The following is a 13144-nucleotide window of genomic DNA, read 5'->3' on the forward strand; positions in this document are numbered from 1 at the left end:
TAATACCTACATATACGTCCACACACACACTCACACACACTCACACACACACACACACACACACACACACACACACACACACACACACACACACACACACACACATCTCTCATCCTTGCAAACCCAGTAGGATGGCCACTAATCTCGCGGCACATTTACAATCTGTATAACGCCAACCCGATACCCCCAGCAGGCCTTGGCGAGCACACACAGCGGCCTTCCTGCTGCTCGCGCCCTCCAAAGCCCGGACACGCTATGTTTCCGCGGCAACAGCTGCACCGCACTCCTACACAAACTCCCCTCCCTCGCTCACCTGGCCTCCCGTCAGCTGAGCCCTCCTCCCCGCTCCCTCGGCGAGGGGCAGGGGTAGGCGCAACATCTGATCCGGGGCCAGCGGGTCCTCGTTCCTCTGGATAACCCCCCCCCTCCCCCGCAAACCCCCCCCCCACGGCGCTCCGGCGAGTTCACCCGTATCATATCGTTGGCCCGCTGCATGTTCCAACACGGTCCCTGGCCCGGGTCCCCCGCTCGCCCCACACGGTGTCAGCGGACAGCGGCGGAGTATTGAAGACATCCCCAGTATGTCGGTGATACTGAACCGCAAGCCATTAGCAGATATGTAGAGACACAACCCCTCCGTCCCCCGTCCTCCCATCTGTCCGGGGCCTCATCCGTCTCAGCTGAAGGCTTCACAGATGTAACCTTATATGGCGCCTCCGGGAATACGAGCGTCCAAGTCACTCCTCCCCAGGCATGGATATCTCACATCTCTAGCTGCTGTGTTTTGGTTGGTTTTTGTGTTTCATGCACACACACACACACACACAGACACACACACACACACACCTTCACTCGCCTGTCCGCTCGGTTTACAGTAAAGGCCAGGCCACTAGCCGGCTGGGCTCAGGGAGAGGCGCGAGAGCGAGCCTGACTTTTTCCCAGACTCGGAGATTCCCACCGGGGGATCCTGCGCTGGCCTGCCTTACTGGACTAATGAAATTCTCATTCTGCGGAGGAATCCTCTTAAAGCCGCTAAAGGCACATGCAAACCAGGGGATTAGCTCTGCAGCACCGAGGGACTTTAATTTTAGCACCGGCATAAGTCACCGCCGCCCAGCGCCAACATTGATATACGGCTCAGGCCCGACCAGTGTGTGTTGTGAGAGATTTCTTCTGGGGTTGGTCAAGGATTTTATTACGGGAGCCCCACAAGAGGACCGGCATGACTGAGAATGACAGGATGAGAGTCTGTAAACAAAACCAGAGAAGGTCTGAGATAAGCTTCACTCAGGCTTCTCCCTGTGGCCTGTGGACGTCACCTACAGAATAATCCCCCATCTTCAGGTCCCGAAGTAATGGTGGATCTGACGGGGGGGGGGAGGGGGGCGGGGCTCCACGGAGCAGCTTGACGCTCCGAAATGTTGTTTGTGAAGGGCCCGCTGAAGTGCCCTTGAGCAAACTCCGCTTCAGAGAATTTGCTGGAGTGGCCATGTGTTGCATGTGTCTTCCAGAGAGCCTGCATGGCAGGGCGGCTGCTTGTGAGGATGTAAGACGGTCAGCGAAACGTGTCTGGTCTTCACAAAAACCCGTTCAGGACTAGCTGCTTTGTCTTGTAGAAGGGCCCAGGTGGTCAGTTTAATGACTTTATGGGGGAAAAAGATACAGACCTGCCGCTCCCAGGATGCTCCTAAAACTGCATATATTTGCATTAAAACGAGTTTTAGATCAACTGCACAAAAAAGTTATGATAAGATCTACCTGAAACGACCATGAGCGGTCAAAATGACCGCACGTAATTTGCGCGTGATGGTGCGCGTCATGTCAGTATTGATGACGCGTGTTGGTGGCGTCATTTCCTTCGTGAGGTTCGTTGCTCTGTCCTGGAAACACACTAGCGCCCTCCAGTGGAGACAAATAGTCTAAACTTGATGTGTGATGATGTCCAACATGTCTGGTTACAGACGCACCATGACTACCACCGAGGCGCTGCATGATTTACAGGCGTTGGACGGCGGCCATTTTAAATTGTTTAAAAATAGTATTAAAGTTGTTAACATGTTAATTGTGGTGTCAGTTAGTTTCTTAACAGACACACTAACATATGTAACGCATTAATATCTCAACTGGGTATTTATCTTGACACAATATAGAGTTTAAAAACCATGGCGGTCATTTTGACCGCCCATGGTCGTTCTAGTAGTTTTAAGCTGTTTGGGACTGTTTCAATATTTATTTTCAGTTCTTTTTTTTTACATTTCACGTTTTATAGGCTTTGTTACGTTTGTCAGATTAGCAATGTGTGTGCTTTCCGTTTTGTTTTCCCGGTAATGGGTAGACTCCAGCATCCCCGCGACCCCAATTGGGATAGGCGGCTTGGGCAATGGATGGATTTTCACTTTTTCAATTCTGCTGTTCAAGTTCGACCATGTCTCTCTGAAGTTTAAATTGTTTAAAAATAGTATTAAAGTTGTTAAAATGTTAAATGTGGTGTCTGTCGTTTCATAACAGACATACTAACACGTGTAACGCATTACTATCTCAGCTTGGTATTTATCTTGACACAATGTAGAGTTTAACACTGACCGTCATTTTGACCGCCCATGGTCGTTTTAGGTAGGAGTGAAATCCCCGTCGTTCTAGTCTCGAAAGACTAGATCACAGTTGTGGGACTTGGCAGCTGTAGTCCTGCATGTATGTGGTTTATATTGTACTGCATTTAGGGGTGTAGTGGAAGGTGAACGCCTCACCGGTAACCATGCCAACATGTACCCCGGCTCTGCCAAATGACGGAAACTAAGCAGGTGTGGGCTTGGCTAGTACTTGGATGGGAGACCTCCCAGGAAAATTGAGTCGCTGCTGGATGTGGTGTTGGCGGGCCAGTAGGGGGCAGTCTTCCCTCTGGTCCTAGTAAAAAAAAAAATCCCAGTGAAGGCGGGGGGAGCTGCGAGGGATAGGGAACAGTGGTAGAGACTTGTTGAGGCATCAACTGTGCTCCTACGACATGACGATGATGATGATGATGATGATGATGATGATGATGATGATGATGAGTACCCCGGTGCTGTGACGGGGACACTGTGCTGTAGGAGATGCCGTCCTTCTGATGAGACGTTAAACCGAGGTCCTGACTCACTGGTCATTAAGACCCCATGGCACTTATCACAAAGAGTAGGGGGTTCCCCGGTGTCCTGGCAACATTCCCACCCTGGCTCTCTCCACCTAACCACCCCCCCATCCCCACCCCCACCCCGTGTAACTGGCTCAATGATTCCTCCCTCTCCACCTCAAGTTGATGTGTGGTGAGCGTTCTGGTGCAAAATGGCTGCCGTGCATCACCCAGGTGGTGCTGCACCTTGGTGGTGGTAGAAGTGAGTTACCCCCCTTCTCTGTGTCTAGATAAAGCCCTATATAAATATAATGATCGTTATTATAACAAATGCACCTTACCCACCTTTTGGGGGGTTGAGTTAAAACTTGGTCACATACATTTGTAGCGTACATCAAAGTAAGCGGTATTCGATTGGTGCACGTTATAGAAAATGTATTTCAATAGGAATATACATGAATTACTGTGTTTCTTACATAGAAAAACAACAAAGCAATCTTCAGCAACATATACAAGGCATGTCTACATACAGGTGAGTCAGGGAGGCCATAGTGCAGAGTGCAAAGGTGCTGGAATAACTATGTCAGCAGGCTACTTATACAGGACGTAGGTGGACATGACGGAATATGCACGCCTATTATATACAGTGTATTCAGTATATACAGTATATACAGTGTATTCAGTATATACAGTATATACAGTGTATTCAGTATATACAGTATATACAGTGTATTAGTGTATTCAGTATATACAGTATATACAGTGTATTCAGTATATACAGTATATGCAGTGTATTCAGTATATACAGCATATACAGTATATGCAGTATATACAGTGTATTCAGTATATACAGTATATGCAGTGTATTCAGTATATACAGTATATACAGTGTATTCAGTATATACAGTATATACAGTGTATTCAGTATATACAGTATATGCAGTATATGCAGTATATACAGTATATGCAGTATATGCAGTATATGCAGTATATACAGTATATGCAGTATCTGCAGTATATGCAGTATATACAGTATATGCAGTATATGCAGTATATACAGTATATGCAGTATATGCAGTATATGCAGTATATACAGTTTATGCAGTATATGCAGTATATACAGTATATGCAGTATATGCAGTATATACAGTGTATTCAGTATATACAGTATATGCAGTATATGCAGTATATACAGTATATACAGTATATGCAGTATATGCAGTATATGCGGTATATACAGTATATACAGTATATGCAGTATCTGCAGTATATGCAGTATATACAGTATATGCAGTATATACAGTATATGCAGTATATGCAGTATATGCAGTATATACAGTATATGCAGTATATGCAGTATATGCAGTATATGCAGTATATACATTATATGCAGTATATACAGTATATGCAGTATATGCAGTATATACAGTATATGCAGTGTATACAGTATATGCAGTATATACAGCATCATTAGATTTATTAGGAGTGTTCAGCAGAGTGACGACCTGCAGAAAGGAACTCTTCTTGTGTCTGGCTGTTTTGGTATACAGTGCTCTGTAGCGCCCACCAGAGGGGAGATTACCTAAGTGATTGATTGACCAGTTGATTGATTACCTAATGTATCTTGTTTGATCACCTCTAGCTTTATAAATGTATCTTGTATCGTTTATCTTTCCTCTGTCCATAGAAAGCACTCTGAAACTGGTTTAACTTGCTTGGCGAGTGTACTTTAGTGCGCTGGTCCCAGTTTCAGGACCAGCCCAGTCTACTGCCATGTCGGTGCCGTCTCAACCCACGTGGTTTCCAGTTTAAATTGCCGTACGAGCTTTACATTCATATGCTCTCCGTCTCTTTAGTCTGTGTCCAAGTTAATAATGATCCTACCGCAATTTGTTTCTGTTTCTAAGCGTCTCTCCGCGGCTGCGACGATTCATTATCCCTATTGGATCATTACACTTCCCCTAATCCGAGCTAATGAAAGCAGACGCCGTCCAGGGAATTGCCCTCTTACCCCGCTAGCCCGGGACATTTGCATCGATCAATATAAATTAACGACGAGGCTGTGTTTTGCTGACTGCACACGACACAATGTTCCCCCCGCGGGGGCAATTAAGCGATATCACATGAGAGGGCGTGCCGTCATAATGAGCACCAGCAGGGCTGTGATCCGGCTGTAGGTACGACAACATCACACTGATTCAAGTGTGTTATTGCTGTTGGACAGCAGCTCTTTATTAGTTACCAGTGTCAGGTGACACCAGATTATGATTTGTTTGCTTATTTAATCACTTGTTTGAATCCGCCGACACAAATAGTTCCGCAACTGGACTGGGACTGGACTGTTGCCAAGCAACACATACACTTTGTCCTGCACACACTAGCTTGCTACTTTGTGTCCGTCTACACGTTACCAGGGCTGTGTGTTGGTGAGAATCTGGTGATACGACACGTATCACGATGCAGGGTTACGATTCAATATATCACCATATATTGTGATGCTGTGAGAAAGGTGATACATTGTGATACTGTAACAAAGGTGACATATTGTGATACTGTGAGAAAGGTGACATATTGTGATACTGTGAGAAAGGTGATATATTGTGATGCTGTGAGAAAGGTGATATATTGTGATACCGTCAGAAAGGTGATATATTGTGATACCGTCAGAAAGGTGATATATTGTGATCCTGTAAGAAAGGTGATATATTGTGATCCTGTAAGAAAGGCGATATATTGTGATACTGTGAGAAAGGTGACATATTGTGATGCTGTGAGAAAGGTGACATATTGTGATGCTGTGAGAAAGGTGACATATTGTGATACTGTGAGAAAGGTGATATATTGTGATGCTGTGAGAAAGGTGACATATTGTGATGCTGTGAGAAAGGTGATATATTGTGATGCTGTGAGAAAGGTGATATATTGTGATGCTGTGAGAAAGGTGATATATTGTGATGCTGTGAGAAAGGTGATATATTGTGATACTGTGAGAAAGGTGATATATTGTGATGCTGTGAGAAAGGTGATATATTGTGATGCTGTGAGAAAGGTGACATATTGTGATGCTGTGAGAAAGGTGATATATTGTGATGCTGTGAGAAAGGTGATATATTGTGATGCTGTGAGAAAGGTGATATATTGTGATGCTGTGAGAAAGGTGATATATTGTGATCCTGTAAGAAAGGCGATATATTGTGGTTTCATAGGCCTTGGTTCTTTGTGCTAATGCTACTTCCTGTCTCAGTTTACATTGGTGGGTTGGAGTGGAAGAGTCAGATGGCTGAAGATAGATTACAACACTGTTATCTAGCGGTCGTGGGGTTATACACAACACAACATGTTTGTCACGAACCTTTACATGTTAATTAAAAATGAACATAGTGGTTTTGAGAATTGATACAGTATCACAAAAGATAATATCGCGATACTTGAGTGTATCAACATTTTCTTACACCTCTACACGTTACAGCAGGCCAGCTACTTTGTATCAAGTTATCTGTATGTGTCCATTCATTGTGCTACCAGCGAAATAATAAGGGTGTGTCAGGATATTTGAAGATGCGCTGCGTGGTCTTCAGGTGGACTCGGGGGGTGGTGTGTCGTTTTGTCTTTCTAATCTCCCCATGTTACCTCTGGCTTGGTCGGGCATCTCTACACACACAGTTAGCTGTGTCTGCGGGTGGGAAGCTGGATGTGGGTTTGTGACCTGGTCGCTGCACTAGCGCCTCCTCCAGTCGGTCGGAGCACCTGATCGGGTGGGAGGGGGAACTGGGGGGAGTAGCGTGATCCTCCTACACACTATATCCCCCTGGCGAAACTCCTCACTGTCAGGAGAAAAGGAGTGGCTGGTGACTCCACCTGTATCAGAGGAGAGGAGGCATGTGGTAGTCTGCAGTCGTCCCCATACCGGCAGAGGGGCTGGGACGGCTTGGAAGAGTGGGGTAATTGGCCAGGTGCAACTGGGGAGAAAAAGGGGGAAAAAATCCAAAAAACCAAGAAGTCCCGGTGCTGTTGTAGTTTGTATCAGCACTCGTGGAACAACATGTTGTCACAGAAATACGTGAAATGACCACGAACTCTTAACACTCACGTTACGTGGTGCCGGCACCACGGAAACAATGTCGATGGAAAGTCAACTAGGATCCTTTGTCGAGCGGTGTTTAATATTTTCCAGTTAACAACATTTTATTTTATTGTTATCTTTATGTTTATTTGACTGAATTTATTATAGTGCCCCAGTTATGGTTGATTTTTTTTGTTCTCTAAAAACACAGAATTTTGATGTAATGAGGTTAGGGTTAGGGTGGTTAGTGTTAGGGTTAGGGTTACGGTAAAGGTGGTTAGGGTAAGGGTGGTTAGTGTTAGGGTGAGGGTTAGGGTTAGGGTTAGGGTTAGGGTTACGGTAAAGGTGGTTAGGGTTAGGGTGGTGAAAGTAAGGGTGGTTAGGGTTAGGGTAAAGGTGGTTGGGGTTAGGGTTAGGGTTAGGGTTAGGGTTAGAGTTAGTACTTTTAGAGAACAGAAAAATTGTAACTAAGGCACTATACTAGATTCAGTCAAATGACACTAAAAATAACAATAAAATAAAAACGTGTTAACTAGAAAATATTACACGGTGCTCTCTGCATGATGTTGTTGAATCAGGGAATTTGTGTTACCGGCACGACAAAGCATCCTAAGTGACACTCCATTGGCATTGTTTCCGAGGTGCCAGCACGTGATTTTAACCCATCACGTGCCGCCACCACGTCATGTGGGTGTTAAGAGGTCGTGGTCATATCACGTATTTCTGTGAGATCAGGTTGCACGGACTGCCTCTTGTCCAATCAAATCACTTGGTCGGAACTAACGGTTGTATAATTAAGATTGTTTAATCAGAGAACACGCTTGCACGTGTTTCTTGTGCAACTCTGGTGTTGACCGCTTCAAATCAAACTGACACAATTTCTCTTTTTCAGTTTGTGTCGTTGCCTTAAACTGAACATGTGGTGACTGAATTCCTCCCGAGAATAAATCCATCTTCTTTCCCTTCTCTACTCTAGGTTCTACCGGGGCGATTACCACATTGACGTGTGTATAAACGACTACCTGGACGTGTTCTGCCCGCACTATGCAGACCCCGTGTCCGACGAGAGGGCCGAGCGCTACATCCTCTACATGGTCAACTACGACGGCTACAGCTCCTGCGACCACACCGCCAAGGGCTTCAAACGCTGGGAGTGCAACAGGCCGCTGTCGCCCAACGGACCGCTCAAGTTCTCAGAGAAGTTCCAGCTCTTCACCCCTTTTTCCCTGGGCTTCGAGTTTCGGCCTGGCAGAGAGTACTACTACATCTGTAAGTATGACCGCGCTGGCAGAGCAAGTGGGCTGCACCTGGAACCCAGCTGCGCCAAATCTGCTCTCTCCACTAAAACAAGTGTACTAGGGAATAACTGTTAGAGTGGCCTGCTTAAAGGTACAGTCTGCAACTGATGCACACTTAGCCTGCTGTTTTTTTTTGGGGGGGGGGGTTCCCTTCTTTTTCCCCTCTTTTTCTCCCCAGTTGCATCCGCCCAGACAGCATCTGGATGTGGGCCACCTCAGGCAATGATGGCCCACATGTATAATAGCAAATATGGCCCAATTATGCCAAATCACATGTGGGCCTTTTTTGGCAAATATGCGGTGCTCTGGGCAACATGTGGTCTGGATGTGACCCTGAAGGCCCATGTGGTAAATGGTGAATATGGCCCAAATATCACAAAAACAATATGGCCACCTTTGGCAAATATGTGGCACATGTGGCATTGCTATGGCTTGGTTCTGGCCCAGATCTGGCAAACAGGAGCGGACCGCCCAAGTGCCCTCATTCCACGCGGTATGTGGGCCGGATTGGGGGGTCGGATGTGGGACGGGTCCGGGCAGGTACCCCCACACTTATAAACAATACAGTGACTGCAGGTACCCCCACCCTTATAAACAATACAATGACTGCAAGTACCCCCACCCTTATAAACAATACAGTGACTGCAGGTACCCCCACCCTTATAAACAATGCAGTGACTGCACGTACCCCCACCCTTATAAACAATACAGTGACTGCAGGTACCCCCACCCTTATAAACAATACAGTGACTGCAGGTACCCCCACCCTTATGAACAATACAGTGACTGCAGGTACCCCCACCCTTAGAAACAATACAGTGACTGCAGGTACCCCCACCCTTATAAACAATACAGTGACTACAGGTAACCCCACCCTTATAAACAATACAGTGGCATAACAACCCAAACCAATGACCAGTTTCATATGCACGCATGGGTGTGACCATTAACTAGAGTTACATTGGTCATGTGTACTATTCACAGAGGATTGGAGAATGGTTGTAATCACAGCATTGTAAGATGGTGACAGGTGTACTTCACCCCCACCGGTTCAGGGATGATCATTCCCTCTTCACATAGATTGCCTCTTTGACTCCCTGTTCAAACCAGCGTTCCTCCCTATCAAGGATGTGCACATCCTCATCCCTGAAAGAGTGGCCACTGGCCTGTAGATGGTGTGGACTCTGTAGAAGGCTTAGACTGTGGAGTCCTGGTCTGTAGATAGTGTAGACAAGTGGTTCTCAACCTTTTTGGGTCCTGGTTCTCAACCTTTTTGATCTACCCTGAGGACCCCTCCACCTGATCTTGGGGGAGGGGGGTTGCAATTTGATAGAAACAGTAGAAACTGCATTTTAAATTGCATTATAGCATTTATTCACTCTTTGGGGCAAAAATAAGAGCTTTCAGTTGTAACTTAGATATATGTAACAAAACAGAATTCTTATGCAGTAACTTTCAGATATATGTAACAACACAGAATATGTATTCAGTAACTTTCAGATATATGTAACAAAACAGAATATGTATTCAGTAACTTTCAGATATATGTAACAAAACAGAATATGTATTCAGTAACTTTCAGATATATGTAACAACACAGAATATGTATTCAGTAACTTTCAGATATATGTAACAACACAGAATATGTATTCAGTAACTTTCAGATATATGTAACAACACAGAATATGTATTCAGTAACTTTCAGATATATGTAACAACACAGGTATTCAGTAACTTTCAGATATATGTAACAACACAGAATATGTATTCAGTAACTTTCAGATATATGTAACAAAACAGAATATGTATTCAGTAACTTTCAGATATATGTAACAAAACAGAATTCTTATGCAGTAACTTCTAACAATGCAAACGGGAGCGAGATCTCTTATGAAAATACAATAAATTACGCTTGTGAAACAGATGTAATTAGAGAAAAAAGTCCTGTTACCCTTTATAGTTGAGGTAGATAAAGGTCTCAGTCACATTTGAGTAAAATAATCCTATTTCTATAAATGTCATAGGATCTTTTTTTTAAAGATATTTTATTTTCACGGACGCCTTGCAATTACACCACGGACCACTAGGGGTCCGCGGACCACCAGTTGAGAAACACAGGTGTAGACTGTGTAGATGGTGTAGACTGTGGAGTCCCGGTCTGTAGATGGTGTAGACTGTGTAGATGGTGTAGACTGTGGAGTCCTGGTCTGTAGATGGTGTAGACTCTGTAGAAGGTATAGACTGTGGAGTCCTGGTCTGTAGATGGTGTAGACTCTGTAGATGGTGTAGACTGTGTAGATGGTGTAGACTTTGGAGTCCTGGTCTGTAGATGGTGTAGACTGTGGAGTCCTGGTCTGTAGATGGTGTAGACTGTGTAGATGGTGTAGACTGTGGAGTCCTGGTCTGTAGATGGTGTAGACTGTGGAGTCCTGGTCTGTAGATGGTGTAGACTGTGTAGATGGTGTAGACTGTGTAGATGGTGTAGACTGTGGAGTCCTGGTCTGTAGATGGTGTAGACTCTGTAGAAGGTATAGACTGTGGAGTCCTGGTCTGTAGAAGGTATAGACTGTGGAGTCCTGGTCTGTAGATGGTGTAGACTGTGTAGATGGTGTAGACTGTGGAGTCCTGGTCTGTAGATGGTGTAGACTGTGTAGATGGTGTAGACTGTGGAGTCCTGGTCTGATGTGTTAGCTCTCCTGTGTTGTGTCATCCTCTTGGCAAGCGTCTGTTTAGTTTCTCCAGTGTACAAGTCACAGCAATCCTCCTGGCACTTAACAGCTACACTATATCGCTCTGTTTGTGCCGGGGGACCTGGTCCTTCTGGTGAACCAACTTCTGGCACAGTGTTTTGGGGTTTGAAAGCAACTGAGACGCGGTGTTTGGAAAACACCACGTCTCAACTGTTCCGACACTCCCACCGCATACAGAATCACCACTGGTTTACACTTAGACAGCTGTTGTCCTTCTCCTCTCTACGATCAGCTGGTGCTGTTTGAGCATCTTCCTGGCTTTGACAAACACCCAGTTAGGATCACCACACTTAACCAGGGCCTGTTTAATGTGGGACTTCTCCCCTTCCCCGGCTGCTGTGTCGGTGGGGACGTGGTCAGCTCGGTGGTCCAGCGTCCTGGTGACTCCTAGTTTGTGCTGCAGTGGATGATGAGAGTCAGACCTTAAGTACTGACCACAGTGGCCAACTTGTTTATGGAGGAAGTGGAAAAGAGACAGGTCAGCCTTCTTATACTGTGAAATTACAGTTGGTGACGGGGGACATTTGATTGTTGATGTTTACCATAAACCAACACATACTGGTCAGTACTTAAGGTACTTTCTGTGATTTTTTAACCTGGATTATTAAGCACGCACAAAGACAAGTTCAGAAACGTTACTGTCATGCAGCCTTTAAGACCAGGAAATGACAAAATTTAAGTTATATTACCATATTACCAGAAACATGATCCCAGATGACACGTAGTCTACAAATGCGATGTTGATGTTATACAAATATATCACCTACTTCTATATTTACACACTCCATTGGAGTATTTCTTCAAGTAGTCGATGATTTGTGCAAATAAGGAAAAGAGGGAAAAGTTGTACCACAGGAGTTAGCATAGTACAGTTAGCATAGTCACTTTCAGTTTTAGCACGGCTAGCAGCAGTTGATGGGAATTATCAAGGCAAACTACACGCTGTATGTAGAAATGGTGCAAATTAACTTCATTAAGAGTACGTAGTACACTCTTAGGGGCATTTAATGTGAATATAACGTGTTTTTAGCATGAATATGTCACAACAGCAGCTAATTGAAAGGCGAAACATAACAAAATTTGACTATTAAGGCCCATGATTTGCAGTGGTGGAATGTAACTAGGTACATTTACTCAAGTTCTGTACTTAAGTACAATTTTGAGGTAATTGTACTTTACTTGAGTATTTCTATTTTATGCTACTTTATACTTGTTACTCCACTACATTTCAGAGGGAAATATGGTACTCGTTACTCCACTACATTTGACAAATTTAGTTACTAGTCACTTTGCAGATTTAGATTGTTAATACAAATTATAAATCAACTAATAATGATATATTTTTATAGGCTGAGCTACCCAGCAGGGATAAAGTGATTGAAATTAGCTCCACATTTAGCAGCTGCAACATTCATGTGATGAGCGCCTTACTACATCAATAATTATAGTCCAATGATATGATATATGATTCTGAAATGGGCCATTCTGCATAAAGAGTCATTTTACTTTTGCTACTTTACTCAAAATATACTTAGTATATTCTAGTGCTTTTGTACTTTTACTTAAGTACGATTTTGAAAGCAGGACCTGCAACAAAGTATCTTTACACTGTGGTGTTGGTGATTTTACTGAAGCAAAAGTTCTGAATACTTCTTCCACCACCGGTGATTTGACAGTAGCTGGATGCCAACACACGGCGCCATGCGGTGAAAACAACAGGCATGAGAAGACTTTGTTTTCCAAGGCCTGGCAATGTGGGCCAAGCCAAAACATGTGCCTGGGGCGGGGGTGGGCTGGGTGGGGGGGTGCATCCTTACTGTTGAGGCCTCTCCCTTATGGAGTGTGTTTTGTTGCTAACTGGCTGAGCTCAGCTTTTCCTTACTCGTGAGGAGTTTCCAAAACAACAGGCATGTGGGAAGGTAGATTT

At 44.6% G+C, this 13144-nt stretch overlaps 1 protein-coding gene across 1 annotated transcript in view; it reads left to right on the top strand.

Annotated features, from left to right (window-relative positions):
• Positions 1-8542, top strand: part of LOC130122126 (ephrin-A5-like) — a 66458-nt gene extending 57916 nt beyond the window's left edge. The window contains exon 2 of the mRNA XM_056291164.1: positions 8146-8542. Coding sequence (XP_056147139.1) covers positions 8146-8542 — 397 coding nt within the window. The remainder of the gene's footprint in view (positions 1-8145) is intronic.
• Positions 8543-13144: the final 4602 nt, after the last annotated feature.

Source organism: Lampris incognitus, chromosome 12 (assembly GCF_029633865.1).
Source record: "Lampris incognitus isolate fLamInc1 chromosome 12, fLamInc1.hap2, whole genome shotgun sequence".
Lineage (NCBI taxonomy): Eukaryota > Metazoa > Chordata > Actinopteri > Lampriformes > Lampridae > Lampris > Lampris incognitus.